This window comes from Bombina bombina, chromosome 5 (assembly GCF_027579735.1).
Source record: "Bombina bombina isolate aBomBom1 chromosome 5, aBomBom1.pri, whole genome shotgun sequence".
NCBI lineage: Eukaryota > Metazoa > Chordata > Amphibia > Anura > Bombinatoridae > Bombina > Bombina bombina.
The window spans coordinates 540208016-540224840 of record NC_069503.1 but is presented as its reverse complement, the minus strand read 5'-3'; the positions used below and the strand labels follow the sequence as shown (position 1 = coordinate 540224840).

At 41.2% G+C, this 16825-nt stretch overlaps 1 protein-coding gene across 1 annotated transcript in view; it reads right to left on the bottom strand.

Moving 5' to 3' along the window:
• The window catches only part of CEP72 (centrosomal protein 72), a 257419-nt gene that overhangs the window by 65644 nt on the left and 174950 nt on the right, over positions 1–16825 (bottom strand). Inside the window, exon 10 of the mRNA XM_053715788.1 lies at positions 582–720. Coding sequence (XP_053571763.1) covers positions 582–720 — 139 coding nt within the window. The remainder of the gene's footprint in view (positions 1–581; positions 721–16825) is intronic.

The window sequence follows — 16825 nt, the reverse complement described above, 5'->3', positions numbered from 1 at the left end:
TTTGGAAGCTCTCTGCGAACCATGACTTTTGCTGTAGGTTGCGACTAAGAAAATGTCAGGAAAGACCTACTAGAACAGCTGAACTTTATTTGGGGTTAATCAGAGGCATTTTACATGATGGCAGGTGTGTAATGACTCCTATTTAACATTATTTTGAATGTGATTGCTCAATTCTAAACACAGCTACATCCCCAGTTATAAGAGGGTGCGCACACTTATACAACCATATTATTTTAGTTTTTTATTTTTACTTCCCTCCACCTAGAAGTTTCAGTTTGTTTTTCAATCAAGTTGTACAGTTTTTAGGTCACATTAAAGGTGGAAAAAGTTCTGAAATGATTCATCTTTGTCTCATTTTACATCACAGAAACCTGACATTTTAACAGGGGTGTGTAGACTTTTTATATCCACTGTATATATATATATATATATATATATATATATATATATATATATATATATATATATATATATATATATATATATATATATATAAAAATATTTTCTGAGTTGTAATTTCTCACATATTTCACAAACAAAAATGTTGCAGAATAATAAAATGTATACTGGATACTACTTACAAAGGAATGCTTCATTGGAGTGTAGAGATTTAGCACCATTCCAGTATTTGTCAATCAAATCCAATAGATATTCCATAGAAGTTGGTTCATATTTGTCATGATCATCATATTCAGATGCACGATCTAGGACACAAGGTGCCTAAACAATAAATAAAATCGATATTCTTGTTAAACCTTTACTCAGCATAAAAAAATTCTGTAGTAAAAATATGGCCACATAGAAATTTAATTGAAGGCTATATTCAGTTTGTTTTATGTGAGTCTTTCTTATTTACAAAATTAGAGACTGGATTCCATGACCGCTTAGTGTTTCTCCCAAGTCAAACATAGAAGTTCAGGAGTTATAAGTGTAATTTGCTTATTAGTTCTAATCAGAAAAAAGATGGAAGTGTCCATGTGGTTCCTAAAACAACAGGCAAAACTTGAACAGAATTTAAAGCAACTCGTCAGTATCGAACCCGGCCCTCCTATAGAAGCACCCTCTCTGGGACAGACGGTGCCCCAAATTCCCAAGAGACTGAGCAATCCCGCAGAGTCGTAGCATACTGCCACTCATAAAAAAAACAAGCTGTCACTTCAATCAGAAGGCAAGTTTCCTCCAGTCCCACCTCTTCTAGCAAGTCACCCTGAAAGACTGTCTAACTTTCAGCTCCCATAGACAATGTAAATCTATCTGAACTTTAGGTGAGGTTTCTTCCCTTCGAGACGGGCAAGTAGAATTAAATGCTACGCTCCCTTCAATCTCTCCCCCTCTCCCCTCACTCTTTCCCTCCCCCCCTCCCTCCCCCCTTCTTTTCTCCCTCTTATCATCATTCACTTTAGCCAGGATATTTAACTTAAAGGGACAGTCAACACCAGAATGTTTGTTGTTTAAAAAGATAGATAATCCCTTTATTACCCATTCCCCAGTTTTGCATAACCAACACTGTTATATTAATACACTTTTTACTGCTGTGACTATCTTGTATCTAAGCATCTTCTGACCGCCCCTAATCACATGACTTTTAGTTATTATCTATTGACTTGCAGTTTAGCCAATTAGTGCAGTGTCTGCCACAACTCACGGGCGTGATCACAATGCTATCTATATGGTTTACCTGAACTACTCTCCCCTGCTGTGAAAAGCAAATACAGAAGCATGTGATTAGAGGCGGCCTTCAAGGGCTTAGAAATTATCATATTAGCCTTTCTAGTTTTGCTCTCAACTAGAATACTAAGAGAACAAAGCAAAATTGTTGATAAAAGTAAATTGGAAAGTTGTTTAAAATTACATGCCCTATTTGAAAAAACATAATTTATGCTTACCTGATAAATTCCTTTCTTCTGTAGTGTGATCAGTCCACGGGTCATCATTACTTCTGGGATATTACTCCTCCCCAACAGGAAGTGCAAGAGGATTCACCCAGCAGAGCTGCATATAGCTCCTCCCCTCTACGTCACTCCCAGTCATTCGACCAAGGACCAACGAGAAAGGAAAAGCCAAGGGTGAAGTGGTGACTGGAGTATAAATTAAAAAATATTTACCTGCCTTAAAAACAGGGCGGGCCGTGGACTGATCACACTACAGAAGAAAGGAATTTATCAGGTAAGCATAAATTATGTTTTCTTCTGTTAAGTGTGATCAGTCCACGGGTCATCATTACTTCTGGGATACCAATACCAAAGCAAAAGTACACGGATGACGGGAGGGATAGGCAGGCTCTTTATACAGAAGGAACCACTGCCTGAAGAACCTTTCTCCCAAAAATAGCCTCCGATGAAGCAAAAGTGTCAAATTTGTAAAATTTGGAAAAAGTATGAAGCGAAGACCAAGTTGCAGCCTTGCAAATCTGTTCAACAGAGGCCTCATTCTTGAAGGCCCAAGTGGAAGCCACAGCTCTAGTAGAATGAGCTGTAATTCTTTCAGGAGGCTGCTGTCCAGCAGTCTCATAAGCTAAACGAATTATGCTACGAAGCCAAAAAGAAAGAGAGGTAGCGGAAGCTTTTTGACCTCTCCTCTGCCCAGAGTAAATGACAAACAAAGAAGACGTTTGTCGAAATTCCTTAGTTGCCTGTAAGTAAAATTTTAGAGCACGGACTACATCCAGGTTGTGCAGTAGACGTTCCTTCTTTGAAGAAGGATTTGGGCATAAAGAAGGAACAACAATCTCTTGATTGATATTCCTGTTAGTAACTACCTTAGGTAAGAACCCAGGTTTAGTACGCATGACTACCTTATCCGAATGAAAAATCAAATAAGGAGAATCACAATGTAAGGCTGATAATTCAGAGACTCTTCGAGCCGAGGAAATAGCCATTAAAAATAGAACTTTCCAAGATAACAACTTTATATCAATGGAATGAAGGGGTTCAAACGGAACGCCCTGTAAAACATTAAGAACAAGGTTTAAACTCCATGGTGGAGCAACAGTTTTAAACACAGGCTTAATTCTGGCCAAAGCCTGACAAAAAGCCTGGACGTCAGGAACTTCTGACAGACGTTTGTGTAACAGAATGGACAGAGCTGAGATCTGTCCCTTTAATGAACTAGCAGATAAACCCTTTTCTAAACCTTCTTGTAGAAAAGACAATATCCTAGGAATCCTAACCTTACTCCAAGAGTAACCTTTGGATTCACACCAATATAGGTATTTACGCCATATCTTATGGTAAATCTTTCTGGTAACAGGTTTCCTAGCCTGTATTAAGGTATCAATAACTGACTCAGAAAATCCACGTCTTGATAAAATCAAGCGTTCAATTTCCAAGCAGTCAGCTTCAGAGAAGTTAGATTTTGATGTTTGAAGGGACCCTGTATCAGAAGGTCCTGTTTCAGAGGTAGAGACCAAGGTGGACAGGATGACATGTCCACCAGGTCTGCATACCAAGTCCTGCGTGGCCACGCAGGTGCTATTAGAATCACTGATGCTCTCTCTTGTTTGATTCTGGCAATCAATCGAGGAAGCAACGGGAAGGGTGGAAACACGTAAGCCATCCTGAAGTCCCAAGGTGCTGTCAGAGCATCTATCAGGACTGCTCCTGGATCCCTGGATCTGGACCCGTAACGAGGAAGCTTGGCGTTCTGTCGAGACGCCATGAGATCTATCTCTGGTTTGCCCCAACGTCGAAGAATTTGGGCAAAGACCTCCGGATGAAGTTCCCACTCCCCCGGATGAAAAGTCTGACGACTTAAGAAATCCGCCTCCCAGTTCTCCACTCCCGGGATGTGGATTGCTGACAGGTGGCAAGAGTGAGACTCTGCCCAGCGAATTATCTTTGATACTTCCATCATAGCTAGGGAGCTTCTTGTCCCTCCCTGATGGTTGATGTAAGCTACAGTCGTGATGTTGTCCGACTGAAACCTGATGAACCCCCGAGTTGTCAACTGGGGCCAAGCCAGGAGGGCATTGAGAACTGCTCTCAATTCCAGAATGTTTATTGGCAGGAGACTCTCCTCCTGACTCCATTGTCCCTGAGCCTTCAGAGAATTCCAGACGGCACCCCAACCTAGAAGGCTGGCGTCTGTTGTTACAATTGTCCAGTCTGGTCTGCTGAATGGCATCCCCCTGGACAGATGTGGCCGAGAAAGCCACCATAGAAGAGAATTTCTGGTCTCTTGATCCAGATTCAGAGAAGGGGATAAGTCTGAGTAATCCCCATTCCACTGACTTAGCATGCACAGTTGCAGTGGTCTGAGGTGTAAGCGTGCAAAGGGTACTATGTCCATTGCCGCTACCATTAAGCCGATTACCTCCATGCATTGAGCCACTGACGGGTGTTGAATGGAATGAAGGGTGCGGCAAGCACTTTGAAGTCTTGTTAGCCTGTCCTCTGTCAGGTAAATCTTCATTTCTACAGAATCTATAAGAGTCCCCAGGAAGGGAACTCTTGTGAGTGGAACGAGTGAACTTTTCTTTTCGTTCACCTTCCATCCATGTGACCTTAGAAATGCCAGCACTAACTCTGTATGAGACTTGGCAGTTTGAAAGCTTGAAGCTTGTATCAGAATGTCGTCTAGGTATGGAGCTACCGAGATTCCCCGCGGCCTTAGTACCGCCAGAAGAGCACCCAGAACCTTTGTGAAGATTCTTGGAGCTGTAGCCAATCCGAATGGAAGAGCCACAAACTGGTAATGCCTGTCTAGGAAGGCAAACCTTAGGTACCGATAATGATCTTTGTGAATCGGTATGTGAAGGTAAGCATCTTTTAAATCTACAGTGGTCATGTACTGACCCTCTTGGATCATAGGTAAAATTGTCCGAATAGTCTCCATCTTGAACGATGGAACTCTTAGGAATTTGTTTAGGATCTTTAAGTCCAGGATTGGTCTGAAAGTTCCCTCTTTTTTGGGAACCACAAACAGATTTGAGTAAAACCCCTGTCCCTGTTCCGATCGTGGAACTGGATGGATTACTCCCATTAACAAGAGCTCTTGTACGCAGCGTAGAAACGCCTCTTTCTTTGTCTGGATTGTTGACAATCTTGACAGATGAAATCTCTCTCTTGGAGGAGAGTATTTGAAGTCCAGAAGGTATCCCTGAGATATTATCTCTAGCGCCCAGGGATCCTGAACATCTCTTGCCCAAGCCTGGGCGAAGAGAGAAAGTCTGCCCCCCACTAGATCCGATCCCGGATCGGGGGCCCTCAATTCATGCTGTTTTAGGGGCAGCAGCAGGTTTCCTAGTCTGCTTGCCCTTGTTCCAGGACTGGTTAGGTTTCCAGCCTTGTCTGTAGCGAGCAACAGCTCCTTCCTGTTTTGGTGCAGAGGAAGTTGATGCTGCTCCTGCTTTGAAATTACGAAAGGAACGAAAATTAGACTGTCTAGTCTTGGCTTTGTCCTGAGGCAGGGCATGGCCTTTACCTCCTGTAATGTCAGCGATAATCTCTTTCAACCCGGGCCCGAATAAGGTCTGCCCTTTGAAAGGTATATTAAGCAATTTAGACTTAGAAGTAACATCAGCTGACCAGGATTTTAGCCACAGCGCCCTGCGTGCCTGAATGGCGAATCCTGAATTCTTCGCCGTAAGTTTAGTAAGATGTACTACGGCCTCCGAAATGAATGAATTAGCTAGTTTAAGGACTCTAAGCCTGTCCGTAATGTCGTCCAGAGTAGCTGAACCAATGTTCTCTTCCAGAGACTCAATCCAGAATGCCGCTGCAGCCGTGATCGGCGCAATGCATGCAAGGGGTTGCAATATAAAACCTTGTTGAACAAACATTTTCTTAAGGTAACCCTCTAACTTTTTATCCATTGGATCTGAAAAAGCACAGCTATCCTCCACCGGGATAGTGGTACGCTTAGCTAAGGTAGAAACTGCTCCCTCCACCTTAGGGACCGTTTGCCATAAGTCCCTTGTGGTGGCGTCTATTGGAAACATTTTTCTAAATATCGGAGGGGGTGAGAACGGCACACCGGGTCTATCCCACTCCTTAGTAACAATTTCAGTAAGTCTCTTAGGTATAGGAAAAACCTCAGTACTCGTCGGTACCGCAAAATATTTATCCAACCTACACATTTTCTCTGGTATTGCAACTGTGTTACAATCATTCAGAGCCGCTAACACCTCCCCTAGTAATACACGGAGGTTTTCCAGTTTAAATTTAAAATTTGAAATATCTGAATCCAGTCTGTTTGGATCAGAACTGTCACCCACAGAATGAAGTTCTCCGTCCTCATGTTCTGCCACCTGTGACGCAGTGTCTGACATGGCCCTAATATTATCAGCGCACTCTGTTCTCACCCCAGAGTGATCACGCTTACCTCTTAGTTCTGGTAATTTAGCCAAAACCTCAGTCATAACAGTAGCCATATCCTGTAATGTGATTTGTAATGGCCACCCAGATGTACTCGGCGCTACAATATCACGCACCTCCCTCTGAGCGGGAGATGTAGGTACTGACACGTGAGGCGAGTTAGTCGGCATAACTCTCCCCTCGTTGTTTGGTGAAATTTGTTCAATTTGTACAGATTGACTTTTATTTAAAGTAGCATCAATACAGTTAGTACATAAATTTCTATTGGGCTCCACTTTGGCATTGCAACAAATGACACAGGTATCATCCTCTGAATCAGACATGTTTAACACACTAGCAAATAAACTTGCAACTTGGAAATACAATTCAATTAGAATAATATTAAAACGTACTGTGCCTTTAAGAAGCACAGAAGATCTATGACAGTTGAAAATTAATAAATTGAAACAGTTATAGCCTCAATCCTTGTAAACAACACAACTTTAGCAAAGGTTTAATCCCATTAGCATAGATAACAAATTCTGAAAGCAGGAAACAAATTACAGAATAAACGTTTTTTATCTCAGTCAAACTATAATTCTCACAGCTCTGCTGAGAGAAATTACCTCCCTCAAAATAAGTTTTAAAGACCCCTGAGCTCTGTAGAGATGAACCGGATCATGCAGGGAATACAATGAGTTGCTGACTGAAATATTTGATGCTAGTAAAAGCGCCAAAAAACGGCCCCTCCCCCTCACACACAGCAGTGAGGGAGAACAGAAACTGTCAGAAAACAGATTAAGCAACTGCCAAGTGGAAAAATAGTGCCCAAACATTTATTCACACAGTACCTCAGCAAATGAAAACGATTTTACATTCCAGCAAAAACGTTAAACATAATCTCTAGTTATTAAACAGCTTTATGTATTTCTTACAGTGTAATTCTAGTGAAGTACCATTCCCCAGAATACTGAAGTGTAAAGTATACATACATGACATTATATCGGTATGGCAGGATTTTCTCATCAATTCCATTGTCAGAAAATAAAAACTGCTACATACCTCTATGCAGATTCATCTGCCCGCTGTCCCCTGATCTGAAGTTTACCTCACTCCTCAGATGGCCGAGAACAGCAATATGATCTTAACTACTCCGGCTAAAATCATAGCAAAACTCTGGTAGATTCTTCTTCAAACTCTGCCAGAGAGGTAATAACACACTCCGGTGCTATTTTAAAATAACAAACTTTTGATTGAAGATATAAAACTAAGTATAATCACCATAGTCCTCTCACACATCCTATCTAGTCGTTGGGTGCAAGAGAATGACTGGGAGTGACGTAGAGGGGAGGAGCTATATGCAGCTCTGCTGGGTGAATCCTCTTGCACTTCCTGTTGGGGAGGAGTAATATCCCAGAAGTAATGATGACCCGTGGACTGATGACACTTAACAGAAGAAATAAAAGTTTTTTTGGGCCTTGACTGTCCCTTTAACTAATCCAAATAAAAAATAGAATCATTAGGGCTTTTTGCAGTACTACCTCCAAACCGCTCTCATTTATGCTCTATAATAGGAAGAGAGACTTTTTCACTTTCATTTTGTTTTTTGTTACTAAGTTTGTTATAGTTACCACTGTTACAATGTTTACCACAATTTATTATTTGCACTGTTATGTACTATATATACATTTTTTTCCTGCAGGTACTCAACTTTCAAAGCAAACGCCACATCACTACAATAGGCTCGCCACCATCACACTGACATATCTAGATAGAGCGCTAAAATATCACTAACTCATGACGTCCAAAGGTACAGTTTACGAGACGAGAAAGTTAACCCTTCTCACACAAAATGCAAAAGAGCTGAACTCCCCTCACAAGAGATCAAGGGCCCTCCTTGACCTCTCAAAAGGACAGGCCGACATCTTGTTTCTACAAGAGACACACTTCAGATGAAACAGGGAACCTAAGTACTTAGGTAAGACATACACTACCCACTACCATAGCTCCAATACCTCTAAGAGAGGCAGGGTCAGTATTCGATTACACAAGTCACTCCCTTTCACACTCCTTCAAACAGCAAAAGACTCAGACGGCAGATTTCTAGGCCTGGTGGGTCTGCTCTATGGCAGACCCGTCACATTAATAAACATATAAGCCCCAAACACTAAAACACTAATCAAACCCCCTTTTTCAAATATATATTCAACAAAATAGTTGATATTGCAAAAGGACCCACTTTTGTTGCGGGAGACTCTAACATACCACTACAACCATCAACAGACAGTTCCAACCCCACTATAGCAATCTCTAAAAAAATCACAAGTACGCTGTGGGCAGGACTACGGAATCTTAACTTACATGACACTTGGCGCTTCATCCATCCTGACACTAGGGATTATACATTCTTTTCACACCCCAATAACACATATAGTCACCTTGACTATATCTTCTCCAACCAAGCAGCTCTAGTCAAAAGATGTGACATTTTTCCCATATCGTGGTCTGACCACTCAGCAGTAAAACTTAAAATCTCCTGGCCGGACATACCCCTAACACCATACATATGGAAATTAGATAACATCTTGTTAAATGACCCAACCACAATAACAAAACTCAGCTCTAGCATAAAGGAATATTTCCACCTAAACGCACACTCGATAGCCAATAAATATGCAATTTGGGAGGCACACAAGTGTGTGCTTAGAGGGGAACTAATCAAACTAAAAGCCCAAAAATCACAGCGACAGACGTACAAAGATCTTTCAGACACATTTGCCCACCTTGATTTAGCCCATAAACTGTCCCCGAAGGACCCCTTAATAGCAACTAACCTACAAGATGCTAGACAAGCCCTAGAAGGTTTTCTGCAAATTGGAGTATCAGGCACTCAGAACAAAAACCAATAGCATGTTCTTCTATGAGAGCAATAGGTAAGGCAAACTCCTAGCCAGAGCCCTAAAAAAAAAGAGACTAAAATCCTACATAAATTAAATTAAACAACCTAATCGGCCCACCACTCTCAGCACCACCAAAGACATTTTACAATCATTTCATGACTATTACTCAACTCTTTACAACATTAAAAATGATTCCACAATGTGTGGATCTCTCCCAAACCTAGTTTCTTATATTGCACAAGCACAGCTGCCTAAGATAACACCTGAGTAACTCCAATGTCTTAATAACCCCATCTCTCAACTTGAACTACTTGCAGCTATTAAATCACTTGACAACGGTAAGAGCCCAGGCCCGGACGGTTTTACTGGAAAATACTACCACACTTTCTCCTCACTACTCTTGCCCCATCTTACTCAACTCTTTAACAAAGTAACAGATACTAATCCTTTCCCTCAATCAATGCTAGAAGCGCAAGTCGTAGTAATCCCAAAACCCAGGCAAACCTCCCACTACACCCGCAAATTTTCGCCCAATATCCCTCCTCAATACAGACATCAAACTATATGCTAAAATACTAGCCACCCGTATCAACACCATTCTACCATCAATCGTACACACCAACCAAGCTGGGTTTACCCCCTTCAGAGAAACCAAAGACAACACCACTAAAATTCTCCTTTTAATGGAACATGCTGCTACCAATAACATACCCTCCTTATTCATTTCAATGGACGCGGAGAAAGCCTTTGACAGACTAGACTGGCAATTTCTACAGATGACACTAAAACAATTCGGCTTTGACCTGCCTTTTATAGGGAAAATGTTCTCCCTTTATAATAACCCCCAAGCAAAAATTAAATTTAACTCTTTCTCACCCATTTGATATCACAAATGGCACGCGGCAGGGATGCCCCCTCTCCTCTATCCTGTTTGTCCTCACCATGGAGGTGTTAGCCTCCCATATCAGACACAACACAGCCATTCATGGATTCAGAATTGCTCATCAAGAATACAAAGCTACACTATATGCTGACGACCTTTTCCTTACAATCACACAGCCTCAATCATCAATCTCCTCCCTAATACAAACACTCCATACCTGCGGCTCCTTCTCTAACTTTAAGATCAACATCACCAAATCAGAACTGCTGCCCGTCGGGCTACACACGGATGACCTAGACTTAATACAATCATTAGCCCATTTCCGTCTCCAACGCCAATCCATAAAATATCTAGGGGTTCACATATCCCCACACACAAAGGTAACACTCAATTCAAATTTCAAAGCCATTTCTGACACAACACGCGCTCTCTTGAGATCCTGGAGCAGTAAGCCAATCTCATGGCTCAGTAGTATTAACTCGGTTAAAATGACCCTCCTCCCTAAGCTACTATACCTCTTCCAAACCTTACCAGTCCCTATCCAAACTCACTAATTCACAATCTCAAAAAGTCCATCATTTCATACATATGGCAACACAAGAGACCCCAGATAGCTACTGCCACACTTTACCACCCTAAGGAGTTGGGTGGACTCGGGATCCCAAGTTTAATACAATACAGGTTAGCCTCTTTTTACTCTAGAATTATACACTGGAGCAAACACTCAACTCACAAGGAATGGGTACTCCTAGAGCACTCATTATCCAACACTAACCATCTTGGCAGCAAATGCTGGCTACCACCTAACAAGAGGAACTTAACAACACACCTCCCAACTATAACCAAATAAACTTTCAAACTATGGGACACACATATTAAACATTGTAGCCACGTCTCTACAATACCCTCTCCGTTAACCCCCCTTTGCGATAACCCTGACTTCCCCTTTAAATTAGTCGCGCAGCAACTCAAACTCCCCACATATCTAGATCTTCTCCCTGCCTCACAATACTCACAAAAGGAAAACCCAAGCCTTTACCCGAAATAGCACTCATCCCAGAGACCAAATTGGTTTCACTACCAACAATTCTCGGATTTCCTTACAAAACACCCCCAATGGGCTCAACTCTCACAAGCCCTAACCAGCTTTGAAAGCAGCTGCATTAACAATACCCTGAATAAAGGCTTCCTTTCTTTCACACACCAATTCATGCAAACGCATAATACATCCCTCCCTTCCTACACACAAAAATGGTAAAGAGAAATTGGCTCCACACAAACCCACAAGGAATGGCTAAAAATATTTTCCTACATGACAAAATCCTCATCCTCCATTTATATAATGGAAATGAACGTCAAACTCTTGTATAGATGGTATTATACCCCATACCGACTGCATGCCATCCTTCCCGCGCTCTCGCCAGATTGCTGGAGAGGCTGTAATGCATTAGGCACCCCCACGCACATATGGTGGACATGTCCCATCGCTCAGACATACTGGGAGGAAATCAAAACTGAATTTGAAAATTTTTTATCCACAACTCTCGAACTAAACATCTGGTTTTTCCTTTTTAACAAGTTCACTAAAGTTAAATGTAAATTACGACTAGCACTATTAACTATCATGACAAATTCAGCAAAAAGGCTGATACCAAAAAACTGGAAAAGTCATAATCTTCCATCTATTTCTGTTTGGAAAGAAATGACCTCCCAGTCTCTTAAACTAGAAAAATACCACTATGCCCGCAATAAACAGACAGACGACTACCATTCAATCTGCTTCCTTTGGGAAGAATATCTTAACCAGATACCTTCCTCACCCACAACATAAAGTGCCCACCAGTACCCTCTAATTTAACACTATCCACTATATTTCATCATGTGAACTGATGTCAGACTTCCTTGTCCCTAGACAGCCCACTATTCATCTTCATGGCCTAATAAATAAAAAGTAAGTGTTCATTTTTACCTGCAGGAACCATTTAACCTGATTATACCTTACGCGGTCTAAACCTATGTTAATATCTGCTAATTTAACCTATAATCATATTTCTTGTTGAAGACCTGCAACGTGTAACTCATTTTTGAAGAAAACTGTTTTTCTTTTTTCTCTGGTGTTCATTCAATAATTAGAGTTGATGCACATGTAGCTACTGTATACCTTTTTATGTCTGTATTGGTTATACAATTTTCAATAAAGCATTTGAAATCGGAAAAAAAAAGAAGCAACTCGTCAGTAAATGTCAACTGTATTGAATGAAAAGCCCCAAAACATAACTTTTTCTGACTTCAATACAATTCGCAAATGCTGAGACACTGGTGAATTATTATAACACAGTTATAATAATTATATACTTTTTACCTCTTTGATTATCTTGTATATAAGCCTTTGCTGACTGCCCCCTTATTTTAGTTCTTTAGACAGACCAGCATTTTAGCCAATCAGTGCTGACTCCTAGGTAACTCCACAAGAGTGAGCACAATGTTTATCTATATGACACACATGAACTAGCACTGTCTATCTGTGAAAAACTTTAATTTTGACTTGACTGTACCTTTAACTATCTTAAAAGTAGTTTCATTCTACAAGATGAAAGTACATTGGATACATATTATTTAAAAAAAAATCCATAGAAATTTTAGTTTACAGTAAGAACAATGTAGCTTACCTTTCTTACCTTAATTTAGTTTTGCATCAATCTCTACCTTTTATTCCCAAGACGTTACTGATGAGAAAAAAAACAATATCCCTAATACCCAACTAACTAATCTGCACAACAGATGAAAACAGAGAGTTCTAAAACACAAAAGGGAAAGGTTTTACAGCTGTCAGGGAGCAAAATCAAATGCTACTGTGTGTGAGAATTCAAAACCTTAAACTACTTCATGCTGCTAAAAAATGCCAAGGGCCTGTAACCACTTCACGCTCAAGAAACACCCTACAATGTAATATTTACAGTAATGGTAGAATAAAATGCAAATCTATTACTTATATAAGAAAAGGAAAAAGCAAACAATAAAAGTCTTGTTTTTCATGTGCTGTTCAAGTATAGATTTGCACTAAACGTATTCCTGCCTTATGGTCGCTATCCAATGGCTTTACCATTTGCAATCTATCCAACTAATGCATCAAGATTCTGGTCTAATCTTCACAACAACCTCTTAGAAAAGAAAACTGAAGGCATCTGAATGTATTAGTTATTTTAAGCCATTACAATTAGTAATGATCAGGCAACATATAGGGCTTTGAAGGTAAGCTGTAAAAAAACAAAAACAAAAAACACAGTTCTACGTCAAAAACTGTGCTTCATTAAAGGGCCATAATACCCAATTGTTTAAACACTTGAAAGTGATGCAGTATAGCTGTAAAAAGCTGACTAGAAAATATCACCTGAACATCTCTATGTAAAAAAGAAAGATATTTTACATCAAAAGTCTCTCAGTAGCCACATCCCATTGTAAAGGACTTCTAATCAACAAATCAGTATATCTGTCCTGGGACAGCGGAAGGAGCGAGCTTACGTGCACACTCATCTTATTTCCCTTTTCAGTGTAAGGAAGTATACAATGACATCTCATGAGAGTTAAGTCAAATCTCATGAGATCACAGTAAAAGAGTTCATGACCTCAGCACTGTTGATGCTGATTGGCTGCTACTCTTCATTTTTTTTTTTTTAAAACCTGCAGCTGGGCTGCAGCTGAGTATAACTTTTTACACAGAACTTACTCTGCTGAATTGAGGAAATTGTGAGGTAAAATATCTTCCTTTTTTACATAGAGATGCTCAGGTGATATTTCCCTGTCAGCTTTTTACAGTTATACTGCATCAGTTTCAAGTGATTTGGCATATGAGTATTATGTCCCTTTAAAGAGGATCTTATATAGACATCCATATCTGTCAAAGGGATATCACAAGTTTTATTTTGTGATTCAGACAGAGCATACAATTTAATAAAAATAAAAAAAAAAAGTTTCCAATTCAATTATATTATCAAATTTGCTTTGTTCCCATGGCATTCTTTGTCAAAGGTGGGTTTTTGGAGGATTACACGGCAGGACATAGTGCTTCTATCTAGTGCTCTTGCAAATGGAAAACATTCTTGAGATCGAAGAGTTTTAAGAACCTCCCCCTATTCAGCTTCCTTGCAGCTACCTAAGCTTGCTCGTTCTGCCCTCCTTTGTGATGTCACCGTGACATCACTGGCACTCCCATGAAGCCTGGGAGTGCTGTCCACTACTCCAACAACGATCCCCACCCAGTAGTGTGGTGGATCACTGAAAACAGCTTTTAATTGGTTATCCCCCTGCATGATGAAAAGGCTAGTTATGCGCCCACAGGTCGTCATGCGTTTTGAAGCAGTTAAAAAATAACATAATTTATGCTTACCTGATAAATTCCTTTCTTCTGTAGTGTGATCAGTCCACGGGTCATCATTACTTCTGGGATATTACTCCTCCCCAACAGGAAGTGCAAGAGGATTCACCCAGCAGAGCTGCATATAGCTCCTCCCCTCTACGTCACTCCCAGTCATTCGACCAAGGACCAACGAGAAAGGAAAAGCCAAGGGTGAAGTGGTGACTGGAGTATAAATTAAAAAATATTTACCTGCCTTAAAAACAGGGCGGGCCGTGGACTGATCACACTACAGAAGAAAGGAATTTATCAGGTAAGCATAAATTATGTTTTCTTCTGTTAAGTGTGATCAGTCCACGGGTCATCATTACTTCTGGGATACCAATACCAAAGCAAAAGTACACGGATGACGGGAGGGATAGGCAGGCTCTTTATACAGAAGGAACCACTGCCTGAAGAACCTTTCTCCCAAAAATAGCCTCCGATGAAGCAAAAGTGTCAAATTTGTAAAATTTGGAAAAAGTATGAAGCGAAGACCAAGTTGCAGCCTTGCAAATCTGTTCAACAGAGGCCTCATTCTTGAAGGCCCAAGTGGAAGCCACAGCTCTAGTAGAATGAGCTGTAATTCTTTCAGGAGGCTGCTGTCCAGCAGTCTCATAAGCTAAACAAATTATGCTACGAAGCCAAAAAGAAAGAGAGGTAGCGGAAGCTTTTTGACCTCTCCTCTGCCCAGAGTAAATGACAAACAGAGAAGACGTTTGTCGAAATTCCTTAGTTGCCTGTAAGTAAAATTTTAGAGCACGGACTACATCCAGGTTGTGCAGTAGACGTTCCTTCTTTGAAGAAGGATTTGGGCATAAAGAAGGAACAACAATCTCTTGATTGATATTCCTGTTAGTAACTACCTTAGGTAAGAACCCAGGTTTAGTACGCAGGACTACCTTATCCGAATGAAAAATCAAATAAGGAGAATCACAATGTAAGGCTGATAATTCAGAGACTCTTCGAGCCGAGGAAATAGCCATTAAAAATAGAACTTTCCAAGATAACAACTTTATATCAATGGAATGAAGGGGTTCAAACGGAACGCCCTGTAAAACATTAAGAACAAGGTTTAAACTCCATGGTGGAGCAACAGTTTTAAACACAGGCTTAATCCTGGTCAAAGCCTGACAAAAAGCCTGGACGTCAGGAACTTCTGACAGACGTTTGTGTAACAGAATGGACAGAGCTGAGATCTGTCCCTTTAATGAACTAGCAGATAAACCCTTTTCTAAACCTTCTTGTAGAAAAGACAATATCCTAGGAATCCTAACCTTACTCCAAGAGTAACCTTTGGATTCACACCAATATAGGTATTTACGCCATATCTTATGGTAAATCTTTCTGGTAACAGGTTTCCTAGCCTGTATTAAGGTATCAATAACTGACTCAGAAAACCCACGTCTTGATAAAATCAAGCGTTCAATTTCCAAGCAGTCAGCTTCAGAGAAGTTAGATTTTGATGTTTGAAGGGACCCTGTATCAGAAGGTCCTGTTTCAGAGGTAGAGACCAAGGTGGACAGGATGACATGTCCACCAGGTCTGCATACCAAGTCCTGCGTGGCCACGCAGGTGCTATTAGAATCACTGATGCTCTCTCTTGTTTGATTCTGGCAATCAATCGAGGAAGCAACGGGAAGGGTGGAAACACGTAAGCCATCCTGAAGTCCCAAAGTGCTGTCAGAGCATCTATCAGGACTGCTCCTGGATCCCTGGATCTGGACCCGTAACGAGGAAGCTTGGCGTTCTGTCGAGACGCCATGAGATCTATCTCTGGTTTGCCCCAACGTCGCAGTATTTGGGCAAAGACCTCCGGATGAAGTTCCCACTCCCCCGGATGAAAAGTCTGACGACTTAAGAAATCCGCCTCCCAGTTCTCCACTCCCGGGATGTGGATTGCTGACAGGTGGCAAGAGTGAGACTCTGCCCAGAGAATTATCTTTGATACTTCCATCATAGCTAGGGAGCTTCTTGTCCCTCCCTGATGGTTGATGTAAGCTACAGTCGTGATGTTGTCCGACTGAAACCTGATGAACCCCCGAGTTGTCAACTGGGGCCAAGCCAGGAGGGCATTGAGAACTGCTCTCAATTCCAGAATGTTTATTGGCAGGAGACTCTCCTCCTGATTCCATTGTCCCTGAGCCTTCAGAGAATTCCAGACGGCACCCCAACCTAGAAGGCTGGCGTCTGTTGTTACAATTGTCCAGTCTGGTCTGCTGAATGGCATCCCCCTGGACAGATGTGGCCGAGAAAGCCACCATAGAAGAGAATTTCTGGTCTCTTGATCCAGATTCAGAGAAGGGGATAAATCTGAGTAATCCCCATTCCACTGTCTTAGCATGCACAGTTGCAG